A 17,332-nucleotide genomic window follows, 5' to 3' on the forward strand; every position below is an offset into this window, starting at 1 on the left:
GCTGATCCAAGCCATTTTGACATTTCTGATATAATATCAGACCAAAGAAAAAACATTTACAGAAATTACAGCATCCCCACAAGGCTGTAATGCTCTTTAAACACCAGGAAACCAAACTCACAGATGGATTGAAAAATAAACAACGTTAGATATAAAAAGTAGAAGAAATCTTAGCAATAAAAAGATTGCGATATAACCACATGTTGGCACTAAAGGCCAGAGAAACAAAATCATTAGGGAGTTAAAAACCAAACCTGACTTTTACAATATTTTTTCAAGAACCAAAATGTAGGACAAATTGAAATTGTGACCTTCTGGCTGCCTTTTGAGGATAATCAGGCTATCCTCAAAATAATTAGTTTTCATCCTCTGGAGACCACAAATGTCTCTATTCCTTGGCAGTCTAGCCGATACTTCGTTAGAGTGACTAATGTTGCTATGGCCTTACCACACATTGAGAAAGGATCTTGTGACAGACAGCTGAAGCTGTTCTTAAGGTGATTTTCAGCAGCCTTGCTAGCCTAATTTATTTGAAGAAAGGCACCCAGCAAAACACTTTCACCAGCTCTACTCAGGATGTGTGAACGCAGAAATATCAGAAAATGATTAGACCAAAACTCAGTGACATCACCGTTAAAGGAGAACAAACTGTTTCTTAACTGCTTCCTACAAAAAATGTTACCAGTTAAACATTAAATAAAAAATGTAACATGTACAGCCATTGTGGTCCATATATTGAGGTCTGGATTTTTTTTTTTTTATCTATTCTTGTTCCCTTGACATCTAATTAAAAATAAATAAAAAATAAATTCCTGATTAGTTCGCACAGCCTACAACACACTTCTCAAAGCTGGAAACACACGTCCATAGTTACTGTGTCAGCCACCTTATCACCATCTTACAGCTAGCTTAAAACTAGCTTACAACTAGCTTACGATGAAAGACTACATTAATGTGTATAAACACAGTAACTTGACCAGCGGATTTCATAGCTGTATAGGAGAGAATAATCCAATCAGCAAATGCTAGATTTATCGCTCTAAACCTTTGCTGCTGTATAAGAAAGCCTCTTATATTCTTCCAATGCTATGCTGTATAGCATATTGTAAAGATATACGAGTACACAAAGTGACCACAAGCATCAGGCATCAGTCACCTCAAAGTGTTGCGTTCCCACTTCTGGTGCAGGCTAGCAGCAAATATGCACGCAGATTAGCTAGCTACCATAAGTGGTAGCGCTGTTACCCATGTAACTTGACCTGATTTGCGGTCCCTCAGGATTGCCACTTTAAAACCAAAGGCTGTGACACTAAACAGTAGTGTAATTAGCCCATGAAAGTCCACCTTCACTGATTTTAGCCTAATCTAAACCGACCTTATTGTATCTGCCCACAGTAAGCTCCAGGTTGGCCACATACTGCCACAGCTGCCCCCTGGTGGTGTAGATCTGTACTGCAGTTTCAGGTATGGCCTCAGTCTGTCTGGCCTCCAAGTACTTCACTTCCCTCAGCACCGACGCCAGCTAGGAAGAACGGGGAAAGGGACAATAGAAGACAGAAAAGTAATTTACAGCCAGACCACAAAACTAGAGTTTCAATTTTATCAGACCAGGCTGCCTGTAGTGTTTGCCAATGGTAAGCATCTTTACTCTTAAGCCCAATTTCACAATTGAAAGCAGATTTTATACATGAACATTCAGTTTAGAGTTTTGGTGTTAAATGATTGAAAACTTTTCACTAAAACTCAGATTAATGACATATAGATTGACTGATTTTAAATAATCCGACGAGTTTAAATGATGTATGAGGAAAGAGGAAATACGACTTCATTTCTTTATACTCTCATATAGACAGTCAGTGCATGACAATATATCACCAAACCAATAAATCACTTAGATCCTGTCCACAGGTACTGAAAGTATTACAGGCAGCAACGCATCTAACGTCCTGTTTCAGATTAAATCTCTAGCATGTGGGCTCAGGGTAAAAACCTGTGGGTTGAAGTTAACTGAGATCAGCCGAGTGACCGGGTCCCTGCTGATTAATGGCAGGCCGAGGTTGTACTGAGAACTCTCGCCCACGGTCTCTGTCCATGTCTCATACAGCCTGGTGGAGTATCTGAAATACCAAACACAATCAAACAAAAGTTATAATCACAGACAAACTATATGTACCTTTCCCGCCAGCGTGTAACATTGTTTTATATTCTCATTAAAAGGGCCGTGGGGTTTTATTTCATAAGTGCCACAGGCGTGAAAAAGGCTCACGTTGTAGAAATTAACATAGGCAGCAAAAACAAGCAGCTAAAAGGCATGTGATTGAGCCATTTTCCCAATCCTCTGAGGTTGTAAACAAAGGCGTTATTTGCTTGTCCATATCAAGCAGACAATAAGGGCAGAGGGAGAGGGAGTGCTGAAGGAGAGCTAGATGTAGTCGTAGGGTGTGTGTGTGTGTGTGTGTGTCGGGTGGGGGGGGGGGGGTAATATGAGGATAAATGCTGATTCATCTGGCTGGGAACAGAGAATATGTCAGGGCTCTGTACAGCTATATCAATCTGTAAATAGCCACAATTATGATGAGAACTTCAGTGCGCACTGTGTGCTCCTTATTGGATTTCTGCTGTGAGCTTCATTTCCTGATAGTGGCACCGCAGACGCAGAGGCAATCAAATGCCTTGGTCATGGCCATAAATCACGCTGCATTTTGTCTGTGGGGGTAATGAGTGAGCATGCCCGTCCTGTTCCTGACTGGAATATGTATAATAATGGCGGCGTTCATCGGAGGCAGCGACAATGATTATTACAGTATAACAAGGGCTAATTTCTGATGGGAGTAAATTGAGGGCATGGAACTGGTGTTGTTCATCATTCCATTACGCTGTGTGGGGGGGGGGGCATGAAGGGATGATGTGAAGCATTTGAAGCATAAAGAATGGCCGTTTGTCAGCGTATCTGTGTGTGTCCACGGTGATGTGCATCTCATTCATAAAAGATTTATTCATATAGTGTCCTGCACAAACACACCCACACCACACATGTAAGGACTTATCCCAACTATACTTACACTACTAGACTAGACTATACTTATAATTACTGTAACCTAATACTAACAATAATCTGAGCTCTAAAAAGGGCTGCAACTAATGCTAGTCATCATTATGGATTAGTCATTCAACCATTTTGTCATTGAATTATTTGGTATATAAAAAGAAAAAGCAGAAAGTAAATTACTGGCATAGAAAACAATGAAAAGCAGCAAATCTTCAGTTTTGAGAAGCAGATCTTTCTTACTTTTGCTTTAAAAAATGACATTGATAGACAAGTAATTGACTGAATAATTGATTATCGTCACCTGTCATCCTGTAAATGATGTTTAAAAGCCTTGTGTGAGTTGATGTTGCAGGAATGCAGTAATAAAACACTGATGTCACCGATTTTCAGTTGCATTGCCTAATTTGTCTACAAACAAAACCTTACGTTATCAGAATAATACTGAAAATGCTAAGAAGTTAAAAAATTCACACATAGTTGGTTTAACAAGCACCCTAATCAATATCTTTATCCCCACAGTTATTGAAATGACTCTGCAGTTTGAAGATTTTGAGCTTATTTTTAGATAACTGGTTTTTATTTTAACAGTCAACAACGCATGCAGTCACCAGCACCACAAACTAAAGCCTCATAGTTTTAAATGCATCTTTTATTGTTTTCATTGTCTTTATTGTACTTTTAAGGACCGCATTTCAAACTCTTTGTGCTTTCTACAGTGACAATAAGGACATTCTACTCCACTCTGCATAATGATCACACAGTTGAATCAACACCTCTCTAAAACAGTTCATTCAACATTAGAGCCTTCACGAGAGGAGGTTTTATTGCAGAGCTCTTGTTTCAGAGGCCAATCACGCAGAGATGGCAAAACCTGATCAATGACATGGTTGTAAAAATGGTTGTGCATCACAGGTGCGCCCCCCCTGGTTTGCCTGACACACATTTTTCAAATCTTGTAGCACTGAGTACTACAACTGAGTACCAACATGGTTTTATTTGAATGTCTCAAAGTGCAAATCCGCAAAGGTCCCCACCTTTAGACCTACAAGACCCAAAGCCAACTGGACTGAGATCAGGGGTCAGATCACCACCTTGAACACTGTCATAATTCTTTTTCCATTCAAGAGCAGTTTTTGTAGCGTAGCGAGGGGAAGCTGCCGCCATTGTGGCGAGCTTGATCTGACCCTAGCTAAAAGTAACTGAGCCCTGGTACGGCGCTCCCTCTCATCCCCATTTCAGCCAGCAAAGTGATACCAGCCATCTATGAACAGAAGCTAAAGTTGTCCGCGACTTAATCTAAGACATCTGCTGTTGCTGTCATCTAATACACTGAATCAATTGGTTTTATGGTACTAATACGAAGCTGAAGGCAGCTAAAGTGAACCCAAATGCAGTTCAAGTACAGGTCATTTTCTAAACGTTGCACTTTAATAGATAATTATTTTATTTCATATTTGGAGAGATTTTTTTTCTGGTTGCAGAGGTATTTATAGGCTTTTTCAAGACAGAGGAACACTTTTGTTTTACTAATCCACTGATAACATACTGAATCGTGGTAATCAAGGTACGTACCAAACCAATATTTTTGTGTTACACCCTTATTTTCTGCAAGCAATAGTGAATAGGGGTGTCGAGATACACCAGTATTATTGATAACCCTGATGTTTTAAGAAAAAATTATTGATGTTAGTTGTACACATTTTGTGTAAAACAATACAGTGCAGATGCTAGGCCTTGTGGATCAGTTCATCAGGTTGCCTTTTCACTATTCACCAATCTGATATTTGAACAGCTGGCAGTTTTGATGCAAAATGACGACGATTCAGATTCAAAAATGTACACAATCTCAGTTTAGCAGGCTTGACTTTTACACTACCGCAAAATCAAGTGAAAAGAGGACAGCAGCCATGTTCACGACGTGGGATTTTTCCCGTCTCTGCGTGAGCACACTTCTTCAGAAGTATAGGGAATCTCTCTGTGTGTCTTTCTCTCTTTGATTCTAACGCAACTGAATTTGATTCCACATGAACAGCACCCCACTCCCACCCCCACCCCCACCCCAACGGGATGCTTTATCTTGCAGGTTTTGATGTTGGCTGTGGTCTAAAAGGCCATTTCTCACTTGGCATCAGTGAGCAGAGACACAGCACATGGGATTATGGGAGTGCTGTGAAATAATGTGAAGAGCAGCGCCACAGTAATGAGAACATAAATCATGTCCCGAGCTGCATGTCTACATGCTATACCACAGGGGCTGCTTCATAACTGTTAGAAACTCAACTAACAAAAACACAAATGTTCGGTCTAAAAACAGTGTTGGTATGAAATTAGAGGAGGAAATAATGTAATTTGCCTTGGTGTCCTTTTCTCTCACTGTCTATTCTGTCTAATCTTCCTTCCTGTTCTTTTATTCAGTAACACATACATCTACGCATGATGACATATAGTGTAATACACTGAGATAAGATCCACACACACCTGTCCAGCAGTTGCATCATCTCCTCATATTTCTGGATGACCCTGGCTCCTTCTGCAGACTCCAGGCACCTGCAGAGAAGATGAAATTTTACAACCCATGCAAAGGTTATATCCAATATCTTTCCAGTGGCTAATATTCCACAACATCATTTTTATGAGGTCTTTAAAACAGCTCACAGAGCCATTAATTCACACTGAGACCACTGGAGATGCTCCGTACCGAAATTCATTTTTTTAATCTGCTGTGTTGGAGACAAAAGAGGAGACTCACGGGTAAGACAGGTGTCTGAATTTGGAGAAGGGGGTCTGGATGCGCTGCTGCAGCTCCTGGGCCCATCTCAGCCCACCAGCCACTGCTGGCATATTCTTATTCACTGGAGTCCAACCTGAGGATGTCAGGAATCATTACTGACACAGATACTAAAATACGTGGTTGCCATATTGCACATATTATTATTTTACACATAATTCACAATGTGGGACTGCACCAGAGCATAGGTTAGATTATCTATATTATATATATATATTATATTATAACGTCCTCAACACCAGGTGCTTACAATACCTCTGCTGATTAGACGTCTACTCATGTTGAAGTTGAGTGGAGGTGTGCTGTACTATAGTGCATTCATGTGGTGTCAGAATAATTGGAATAATTATTTATTGGCACTGACTTTATAGAGTCTGTGATGTTTCCACATGAAAAACACACGAACACGCTGAAGTCAGAAGAACCACTTTTCAGCTTGGCACATGGGACCACCTAAGGAGCACATGAATGCTCTGTGGTGTGAACAATAACAAGTTGTCCCGCCTTAATGGACACAGCAAAACCAAAAGACAGCAATGGAGCTGTCAGTCAAGTCTAATTACCCGCCCACACAATCCAGACAAGAGGTTTAACGAGGTGACATAAAACACACTGTGTCTCTGTGTGGGTGGACTGTGGGTGTCAAGGTTTTCAGTGACTAAAAATGTGAGGGAAATTTCAAAGATGTCTCTTGATACCGCTTTCTATTTTAATTAAGAGCTTTTAAATTGAAGAGCATCCCAACTTCGATCTCGACAACAACCAATGCAGAGTCGCAGCAGAGACGCAGCAGTTAGATGAGAAATGGCACGCAATGCGAGCCACAATGTGGTACAAGACGGTTTTGATTTTATCAGAGTTTTGAGATATTTGTCGCTGAGATTTATGCCTCCAACTCAATATAATCAAGGTGAAAGGCAAAATTGCATTAAAAAATCTGACAGCAACATATCTCACTGTGAACAGTTTTGTCTGTGGCTGCATCCTGGATCACTCCTTTGTTCATAAATGCACTCAGTAGTCTACTTAATGAGTAAATAAAGATTTCGGACCTTCAGCCATCGACCATGTTAGCGTAAAGTTCGTAACACTTTGGGAATTTTTGAGGGGATTATGCAATAAAGCACAAAATTTCATCCACGGGAATCAAACCCTCCATACGCTGTGCACCGTACAGTAAGTGGGCATGGTTTTACAAACAACAGTCCCTAGTCCCTTTTATGTGTGTGGACTGGGCGAGGAAACTGTTTCTGCAAACGCATGTTGATGTAGAAGTTTTTTTTAATATAATCTGAATCTCTCATCTCTAATCTTAACCTAAACATTCTCATCTTCATACCCAACCTTAGCAATCTGAAGGCTGACTCAAGGCTAAACCAAGCCTGTGGGACCTTCTCATCACACTCTAGTGGAATGTGTACATTTGCACCGTGCAGAAACTTTTTTCACTCATATGACTCTCTGTGAAGTGACTAAATTGAAGTATTGTGTGAAATGCAGGCAACGTTGCAATTCTCACCCAACTCAGCTGTAGCTTGGATGTGTTTACTATAAAGGAGTTTACAGCAGTCCAGCTCTTTGTCAAACATGGCGACAAGGACAGGGTACTTGTCCAGAGCATCTGCGGCCACTAAGGGGCGCTCCAGCAAGCTGCCAAACATATCCAGAACCTGTAAGAGAAAGGGCAATCAATAAACCTGTGTGAATGTGCGTGTATGTGTGTGTGTGTGGGAGAGAGACAGAAACAGAGAGAGATTAAGTTCTCAGACCTTGAAGGCGTGCTCCAGTCCGGAGGCGTCCTCAAAGGCCTGACAGAAGACAGCTCCTAGTCGTCGGTCTGTGTCATCCACCTTAAGTTTGAACTCCCTCACATCGTCTTCATACTCCTGCAGGGCAGATAGCTCAGCTAGACGACAGTCAAAACACCACACAGCAGTGCGAGCTAATGCAGAGCCAGCACAGCATATTCCTTTTCACATTTCACTGACTCAAAGCCATCCAGCAGGGAGTACTGACTGGGTTTTACAAGCAAAGTAAATTGCTTTTCTTGCTATAACTCGGGAACATCTTGGTTAAGCGACTAGATGGCACTGAAAAAAAGTCTATTTGGCCAGAAAAACAATTTGCTCCACAAACGCTGGAGTGACCAGACTGTGGTGGTGTTTGCCAACTTGTCCTGAGAAGTGTTCAGGGGTGAAAATTACACGGAATTTGTAGCAGAACAAAGTTACAGTCCATTTTACGCATTAGGGAAGTGAACATAACCTTCATGCACCCTGGGGTCCTAATCCTCCATACCCTGTTGCTGAGGTCTAAGCAGTCATAAGGCTTCTCTGTGAAGAATTTGTACGTGTCCGCAAACTCTTGGTGGAGCAGCTGGACCTGCTGGCTCAGGGCTCGTCCTCGGATGCCTCCAATCTCCAATTTCTCAAGCTTCAGCAGGTCCACGGCTGTCGAAAGGATGTCCTACATGGAAAAGGAAATAAAAAATGGAGGAAAAGCTAAACTGGGGGATCATTGCACAGAAATGTCAGATTTTCACAAAGCAAGTTTAACATCTTTGACATATCAATTCTCCCTTGTCAAAATCCAGGCATTTTTCAGCAAATAACAAATCCTTACCTTAATGGTCTTGACTCTATTAATGAAGTGGTCGAATCCACAAAAGACCAACAGCGGGGAAAAGTCCCAAGGCTTCACCAACCTCCCGTTCCTCTGGTATCGGCTCAGGTTGACCCTACAGTCCTCGTAAGTGTTTCTGAAGAGCTGCAGGATGTCCAGGGTCATCTGCACCTTCAGGAGACTCTCGGAAACCTCTCCTCTCAGAATCTCTTCTGGAGCTAGATACACCTGGGCCTGGTGTTGGAGAGCAGTAACAGGTAAGCTCAGCTCGTGCTATAATAAAAGCAAAATATTTAGCTAATAATCCTCAGTTTGTGGATGGATTAGCTTTTTTATTTTTAAAAACAAAAGGCTGGAAAAGTATTGAACTCTCCTCAGACACCACAGACTGTGTGGTGTCAGCAAGCATACCAATAACTGATATCTGGAATTAAAAAACTTGTAGCAAAAATAAAAATGCTAGTGCTACTTTATACTTCCACTCCAATACATTTTGACACAAAAAATATTATCCCTTAGAGAAAGAGCTTAACACAAAGGAACAATAGAGAATTTGATAGCATGAACAGTAAAAGCCTTCATAACTGAGGAGCATAAAGAAAAAAGTTCAACCCACCGTAAAACTTCATCAACAGAAAATCCGAGAAAAAAACACAGTACCACCCACCAACTGGTATTTCCTTGACAAGTGCACTTCAGAAACACCACAGTAATGACTATTTAGCAACAAAGAGTGTTACTACAAAAAAAACAAAACTCCTTTGGGATTGGATTGCTATTTGACACACAGAAGACAGTGCGGCTGACCTGCTGTGTGAGGAGGTTGCAGGTCTCCTGCAGCAGAACAATGAGGCGTGCCGGGGTGTTGTAGTATCTGGAGTTGGCCCATACCAGGCACACTGTGTGCATCAAAGGGCCAATCTGACCCCTGACATCAGGAAACTCAGCATTCTCCATGTCCTCAAACAGACGCTGCAAGGGCTTCAAGTAGGTGCAGATGTCCTTGGCCTCCTCCAAGGCTGGCAAAGTGAAGATGTGATCAAAGTCACTCCAACAACAAAAAAATGCTACATGTGAAAAAGTAGATGTGGGATCTCATCTCTCTCTATATTGACAGGTGTATTTGTGTCATTACCTGCAAGGACGTCCTTCTGCATGTTCGTAAAGGCAGGGAAATAGCTGCTCTCCACAGCCTCCAACAGCCTTGCCATCTTACCCACCTTTGAAGATTTTAACTGGGTGTGGATGCACTCCAGATCTGCGTATCTTCAAGGAGAAAAAATAGAGAACAAAATGTTTTTATCACATTTGTTGTAGATGACTGAATTGGAGTACACCAGAAGTATGTCTGTATGAAACTGTCCACAATGAGCTCAGCTGAAATTCGCTCCACTGTATTAGGAGAAATTTCTCATACACTCACCCCTCTTAATGCTGGGTGTAAATAATAATCTCTATGTGACTGTTGCAACCTGTTTTGATTTAGTGATTTCCAAATTTCAACCTAGTAACCACTGAAGTTATAATGAGGTAAAGCTTTACCGAATGTCATCTTCTTCAAAAATCCTCAAACAAAATCCTCAACTTGAATGATCAAATTCAAAGTAATGACTTGAGTGATTCAGTACAATAGTGGTAGACTGGTGTTATTAAAGTAGCAGCTCTTTTAAGGAATCAGGCAGTGTGTGATGTGTGTGGTTGAGCGAGTGAGAGTGAGCATCAGGAGAGTGAAGGCAGTGAAAACACAGGAGCAGATTTAAGGCTGCAGCTTCTCAAGGCAACACCAAAGAAACATCTCCCCTGCTCCCTGACGATGGACTGTAAACTGAGCAGGGACGGCTAAACACCTGAAAGACATGTGTTGTTGTGGTTATATAAATTTAATGTATGGTGCAGTTAGATTGCTGCTAGATCACCCCATATATTACAGCCTTTGTACGGGGCAAGTGGAAGAATAAATAGTTCTGACTGCATTTAAAATGTTTGACAGGCTAAACACAAACTAATAATGAGGGGAAGACGGTACTTGAGACCAGCTCTGCTTTTATCTCCACCTCATGAGCAGGGCATCTCGACCATATCCCATGTCTGCTAACTTAAATCTTCAATATAAATGACTCATATTTTAGTTGCTAATATATGATAACATTGGCTTGTTGTATGGCAACATTCATTTCATCAGTTAGCTGAGTCAGCTACGGGTGGCACGGTGGTGCAGTGGTTAGCACTGTCGCCTCATAGCAAGAGGGTTCCAGGTTCAAATCCCAGATTGGGCCCTTCTATGTGGAGTTTGCATGTTCTCCCATGGGTTTTCTTCAGGTTCCTCTCACAATCCCAAAAACATGCACATTAGGTTAACTGGCTACTCTACGTTGCCCCTAAGTGTGAGAGTGTGTGGTTGTCTGTCTTTGTGTGTTGGCCCTGTGACTGACTGGCAACCAGTCCAGGGTGAACCCCGCCTCTCGCCTGTAGTCAGCTGGGATAGGCTCCAGCTCCCCGCGACCCTGGCTGATAAGCGGTATAGAAAATGGATGGATGAGTCAGCTACGCAAAAGTCTCCCCAGGCATTTGTGTACATATTTAGTTACAACTAGTCTATGTACTCCATATAGACAAAATTATCCAGACAAACCTCTTTTCGGGGCTGTTTCCCAGGGGTTGGTCTCGACCCCTTACTTCCAGTGAAGGGAAATCTTTTTTCTTCAGCATACAAAGACATTCTGGACAATGCTGTGCCTCCAAACTTTGTATTAACAGTTTGGGAAAGATCCTTTTCTATTCCAGCATGACTGTGCACCAGTGCACAAAGCAAAGTCCATAAAGACATGGCTGGATGAGTTTGGTGTGGAAGAACTTGACTGGCACTCACAGAGCCCTGACCTCAACCCCATCCAGCACTTATAGGATGAAGTGTAACGGAGGCTGCAAGCCTTTTTGTTCAACATCAGCGCCTGAGCTAACAAATGCTCTTATGCAGGAATAGGCAAAAATTCCCATAGAAACATTCCAAAATCTTGTGGAAAGCCTTCCCAGAAGAGTGGAAGCTGTTTTAGCGGCAGAACTGTTGATGCATTTAGAATGTGATGCCATTAAAGTCCTTGTTGGTGTAATGATCAGATATCTCAATACTTTTGTATAGTATGTATGGTACAAGCAGTTTTACTTTAGTGATAAAATATGAGTCAATCCCCACTTTGTACACAATTACCTTTGAGCCAGGCTAAATTTGAACTTATCAACAGCTTGTGCAAACCAAAGAGCTGAGTCGCACTCTGTGTTTGCATATATACAAACTAAAAACAGATGGCGAACAAACAAGTTTTGTAACATTTATGCAGAGGAAAACAAAGAATAAAAGTAGTGGGTATTGGCCTCATAAGAAATAATTCTTTTGCATTAGCACAACAAAGAAATAAAAAGAGAGTACTGGGCTGCAAATTACATTTTTCACTTGATAGCACAGGTGTTCTGAAACCAGAATAATTAGCAGCACCAGCAAAAACTTCTGAAACAATTCAACTCTGAGGTCCTGTAGGGACATTTTATTTCAACACGGTGACGACAATAGAACAAGTGCTTCTCAGAAGTTGCCAGCGGATATGCAGTGTCTGTAATAACAGAGGTGCTGACCTGTTCTTCCAGAAGAGCAGCTCTGTTTGTGGTGTGGGGTTTTTGCCTTCCAGGAGAGCCTCAGAGGAGTCTTTCTTCAGAACTGCATGAATCTGATGGCTCCACTCAATCACCGCCGACTCCAAGGAGTGGATGATGCTCTTATCCACTATTTCCCCCCTGTGACGTTTCACCGGGAAACCATTTTTGAATGTAGACATGGGACAAATGATGCATTGACATAACCCTTGAAGTCTCATGTGTTTGTTTACCTTTTGTCTGTCTCCAGGGCAGCTTGCTCAACTCTCTCGGAGTCCGCGGGGAGAGGCAGCAGTGTCTTGCCTTGGACTTGGCCTGACACCACGAACACATTGGTTTTGAGGGAATGGACGTGGCGTCTGACATCCTGAGACACTACCTGTGGCCATTCACCGTGGTTCCAACTATTACTCAGCAGTGGGGCCACAACCTGGATGAGTATAGGGAAACAGACGTATTCTCAACACGGAAAATGTTTGCTTTTGACTAAACTTTTGATGTATCAAGGGGTGAAAAAAAGTCCAATATTGTACTTAAGTGTATGAAAAACTGTACTTTAACACTCACTTAAGTATCAAAAGTAAAAGCACTCATTATGCAGCATAATGGCCCGTCACTATATATTACATTACAATATATGATTAAGTGATGTTTTAGCTGGCTGAGGGGGAGAGAACTGCTGTTTACCCTGCTGGGTAGTTTAAGATTGTATCATAATTTATAAGCTGATGATATTTTCTGTATGTAAAACGTTCATATGGGCAAAGTAAAAAATAGCTATCAGACACAATCGGGCTGGATTACACTGGAGCCCCAGACACTTAGGGGGCCCACAGGCATCAAGCCACTGTCTGGTAATTAGTTTCTGATAATGTAATTACTTTCAAATTTACTTAATAAGTATATACATCACTAAATGATGGGGTCTTTCAGGCAACCCATCTATCTTATAGGTATTAAAGGTATTAATTTGAAATAGGAGCTATTTCTCAAGCTAAGTGTATGCAGGACACCATATTGGTTCGGTAAGTGTCACCTTATTGGACTGAACGGTCACCATCTTAAGGTCCAGTATCCAGCACTAATAAGTACATTCCTGAATGAGTTCAGCAATTGATTTAAGTTAGAACTAATAAAAATCTACTCAAGAAAAAGTTTCGTGTTAAGGTTTAGATTATGAAGAATGTACCCTTTTTCAAAGTATTATGTTATTGTGTTTTAATGTATTCACACTTATTTAAATGTTGTAGCTGATCAGGATGTACAATATATCCCTCTGAAATGTACTGAAGAAGAAGTAGCCTATAAAGTACTTAGTTACTTTGCCCCACCACCACATACTGTTTGCAAATTAAAAACGAATGCACACAATGCACAGAGAGTGACAACCACAGTGCAGTGGGTGGGGTGTCAAAGGGGGGCACAGCTCTTTATGGCCCCTGCTCATGGGCTAATCCGGCCCTGGATGTAATGGAGCATAAAGTTGAGTGACGTACAAATGTAGTACAACTACGGGTTCCTAACAGGATATTACTCGTATGAATGTACCTCTAGCACTGGATGTATACTGAGCCAGTGTGATTTAACTAATTTTAAAACTTCACACTCACAGCCCTGCAGATTTACTGCCGGTGACGCAGAAGTGGACGTGGTCTCTTTGAGCCGGTCCTTCACGCACCTAAACAATAATTAACACATAGCGCTCTGCTGCTTACCTCCTCAACTAGAGCTGAAAACTGATCCAGCGGAGCGTAAGACAAGTCCCCGTAGACCAAATTGTCCTTCATGGTGTCTGGATTGAGCGGTGCTTTGCCTTGTTTCACAAAGTATACCGCCTTGTTTTTGGGGCTGGCCGTGAAGGCGGCGGAGGGCTGCAGTAGTCCGGCTGCGGTCACAGACACCACCAGGGTCCTCTGCTCGGCTCTGTCCAGGAATTCCTGCAGCACCTGCTTGTTGTCCTCGCTGGACACGCACTTCTGCCATTTGTCCCGTTTCAGTTTCAGAGTCCTCAGGACATAGTCCGCTATAAAGTCCAGTCTTTTGTCCTCAGCAGGTGACTCGTCCATGTCCGCAGGGTGCTCTGCTGTCCCGGGTCATGAGTGTATGAACTGATTGTGTCCCAGCCTCCATAGTAACGCAGTGTTTGCATTAATCAGACCGTTGCTTAGGGGACATGAGCGACCTGGAACTGACCCGGGACCAGGACATCCCTCTGTCGGTTTGATGCAAGGCCCTAAGCAAGTCCCGCACATGAATGAGAGAAAGATTAGAACTCATTTCTTCTTCACTCATCTCTTTTTTCCCCCTCTCATCTCCTTTTACGTTTTCATAACACTTTACAAAAACAAAATGACTTATTCTACTTTTCCACTTGTTCAGATTTTTTTTTATATATATAGTATTGGAAAGGATTGGAACAGAGAGACAGAGACAGGCAATAGAGAGGAACAGCTTCTGCTGAGTTATAGCAACACTACTTGGACGAACCACACACAGTACTGCAGTAATACTAGAAGCAGTAGTTATAATAATGGCAATTTGTTAAGTATAGTTATGATAATGATTCAGTTTGCTGGTGATTATTTTGGATGCCGATGTTCCCTGTTGTAGCATTTTGAATCTGCATACTGGAGAGGCAGCATATTTGCATTATGGGGGGCTAAAAATATTATAATTATTCCTTTGATGCCATTTTGGGGCTTCAGTGGGTAAAATATATAAATAAATTAAAACAAAAATTGTAATCAGAAATAAGTGTTGACTTTCATACAAATTGATTCCTTTTCAGAGCTTATCAATGTGGCACACACTTACACTGCATGAGCGTTCAGCATTAGGGAAAACACTGCCATCAAACAACAGCACTGCCCTGCTCTTTCTTATTGTGGGTTCACAATAACTGACATGTCATGTTTTGTTGCATGGCTGGAAATAAAAGTTTGTTGAAAAGAGGTAAGCGTCTCCCCATTTGTCCTCTTTCATCGTTGCGATCCTATCTTCTTTGTTGCTGTCATGATTTCAAACTGTTGATAACCAAACTTTCCAAACGATTGTCCATACAATGCAGGTGATTCACATTTAGCTGTGAAACACCTGCGTTGTATACACTTACAAAAGTGACTTGTGTAACATTAACAGCTCATTAATCAGTACTGTCTGCACCTTTCCCCTATCATGTCAACTAGCTGACTGGACTGAACCCTTTAAGTCATGGTCTTTTTTGCCCCCCCATCCTCCATTCCCCTCATGGTCTCTTACATGTTGGTCAACTGCAAACTCATCGGCAGTAGATTCCTGCACAACAAAGACAGAGACGACTGCCTGGTCAGTGACGTCAGTGATGAGAACAATCCCTATAAGGTCTACTTTCTAAGTTAAGTGCCTAGGCTGTGTTGCCAGGCAACATCATCTCTGCCCTGCTTGCGGACAAGATCGGATCACTGAGGACGCTAGGTAATGCGAGCACAGGCCCGCTCCAATGGGAGTTAAGTTTGGACATAACTCGTACCATCCGAGTCTGTGAAATTACACAGAAGTTGCTGAAAAATGACAGGCAGGCTAAGTTACAATTGCTCTGATGAATAAGGTTTAGAAAAATGCAGGATAGTTCAGTGGTTGCTGCTCTGCAAAGTACGGCAGGATGCTGGTTCACACGTTTTCCACAGGTATGAGTCAGAGTGTCTACTGTAGCCAGGTGGTTGACTCAACTTTCAGGAGTCAAAGTATGAATTTAACAGAATTTACTGATGTCAGTCTGCAGAGCTTGTGGGACCATGTTTCTGCCACGCACTGTCTGGTCTAATTACACAAAAGCTCAAACAGACTAATTACAAAATGACACATGCAGGATTTCCTTCTTTTCTTTATATGTCACCGCTCTCTTCCACCGTTCTCTATCTCCTGGCTCCGGTGTGATATCTTGCGTCAGCTGTTTCTACCTGTGGTTTGGTCGTTTGGTAACAGTGAGTCAGTCGTGACTGCTCTGCTCTGCTCTGCCTGTTCAGGGGAAATGAGCATCGCCTCCTGGAACGACCCTGCATGTGCTGACCGTTGAGCTGGGTAGGCAACTTTCAGGCCTGCCCTGAAATCTCCTTGGCACAGTGAAGACACGCTCAGTTGTGCTGAATGATGTGTTGAATGATCATGGCCACGGGAGCTGCTCTACCATGACTGGTTGCTAATTGGATGGATGACATTATGGGGTGAAATAATTGCTGTAAAAGATGAAGCTATCTGGTTGCCATCCAATAGTGTTAGCAGGATGTTCTCTTAGTATTCTTAGCACCAACTTATAGCTGAGTATTAAGAAGAAGAAGAATCAGCTTTATTGACAGTATATATATTTTTACATACACACACTGAATTCGTCTTCTACATTTGACCCATCCTTAGTTGAACACACACATGCAACACCTGGCAAATTACACACAGGAGCAGTGGGCAGCATCAAGCGCCCGGGGAGCATATTGGGGGGGTTAAGTGCCTTGCTCAAGGGCACATCAGCCGGCTAATGAAGGGGGGGAGCATTTTTTCGCATTAATCACTCCACCACACCCAAATTTTTCCTGCCCGTCCGGTGGGGGAATCGAACCGGTGACCCTCCGATCACAAGCAATGCTACTTATTATAAAATAGAATCTTTATAGAAAATAATTCAACCAATTTACCAGAGCAAAGACCTTTATTTTCGAGCTCCTCCCATATTCAGCTTTTGAGTTTTCATTTCACAAGATGTAGCTCCACCCTGTGGTTATATGGAGTCATTACAGCATCTGCAAAGAATGGTGTGGATGATGGTAATCACTCATGGGAGATGAGTTGTTGTGGTTGTTTCCTCATAAACATTGTCAGCTAAATGTGTGAGAGGAAAGCATATACAGCCATGGCAACATTACTCAAAATATTAATTCGATTAAGCCGAATAAATATAGAAATATGTTCAGATGAAACTGCAACAAACGCTTGTGTTTTATTATGAGTGGCCCACATGAAATGACAAGCACATGGTTATAGGAAGAAAGAAGAAAAGTGAAGTGAAATAAAAATTAAATATTTAAGTGAAGCAGAGTCTTCAATCTAAGCACTTCAGAGGGCCCAAAGAAAAACTGTTCCCATAATATTAAGACCCCACTTATGGTTATTGGACTGAAAAACAAATTCAAAATCATGGGAATAAATATAGACAGCAATATTTTTCTCCGTAAAGTACATGGAAATTTCAATAA

The 17,332-nt window shown here is 41.9% G+C and overlaps 1 protein-coding gene across 4 annotated transcripts in view; it reads right to left on the reverse strand.

The window, feature by feature from the left end:
- The window catches only part of dnah9 (dynein, axonemal, heavy chain 9), a 120,214-nt gene extending 105,959 nt beyond the window's left edge, over nt 1–14,255 (reverse strand). For 3 of the 4 annotated variants that reach the window (XM_046376223.1, XM_046376224.1, XM_046376226.1), the window contains exons 1-13: nt 13,823–14,255; nt 12,341–12,537; nt 12,090–12,248; nt 9,595–9,725; nt 9,267–9,478; nt 8,460–8,693; nt 8,136–8,303; nt 7,607–7,723; nt 7,357–7,507; nt 5,799–5,913; nt 5,528–5,596; nt 1,991–2,117; nt 1,376–1,522 (exon numbers count right to left, since the gene is read on the reverse strand). In XM_046376223.1, the coding sequence (XP_046232179.1) occupies nt 1,376–1,522; nt 1,991–2,117; nt 5,528–5,596; nt 5,799–5,913; nt 7,357–7,507; nt 7,607–7,723; nt 8,136–8,303; nt 8,460–8,693; nt 9,267–9,478; nt 9,595–9,725; nt 12,090–12,248; nt 12,341–12,537; nt 13,823–14,173 (2,178 nt within the window). In that variant the 5' untranslated portion in view covers nt 14,174–14,255. Of the gene's footprint in view, nt 1–1,156; nt 1,299–1,375; nt 1,523–1,990; nt 2,118–5,527; nt 5,597–5,798; nt 5,914–7,356; nt 7,508–7,606; nt 7,724–8,135; nt 8,304–8,459; nt 8,694–9,266; nt 9,479–9,594; nt 9,726–12,089; nt 12,249–12,340; nt 12,538–13,822 lie in introns of those variants that run through there. The other variant, XM_046376225.1, reaches the window with a different exon arrangement.
- Nucleotides 14,256–17,332: the final 3,077 nt, after the last annotated feature.

This window comes from Scatophagus argus, chromosome 21 (assembly GCF_020382885.2).
Source record: "Scatophagus argus isolate fScaArg1 chromosome 21, fScaArg1.pri, whole genome shotgun sequence".
Lineage (NCBI taxonomy): Eukaryota > Metazoa > Chordata > Actinopteri > Scatophagidae > Scatophagus > Scatophagus argus.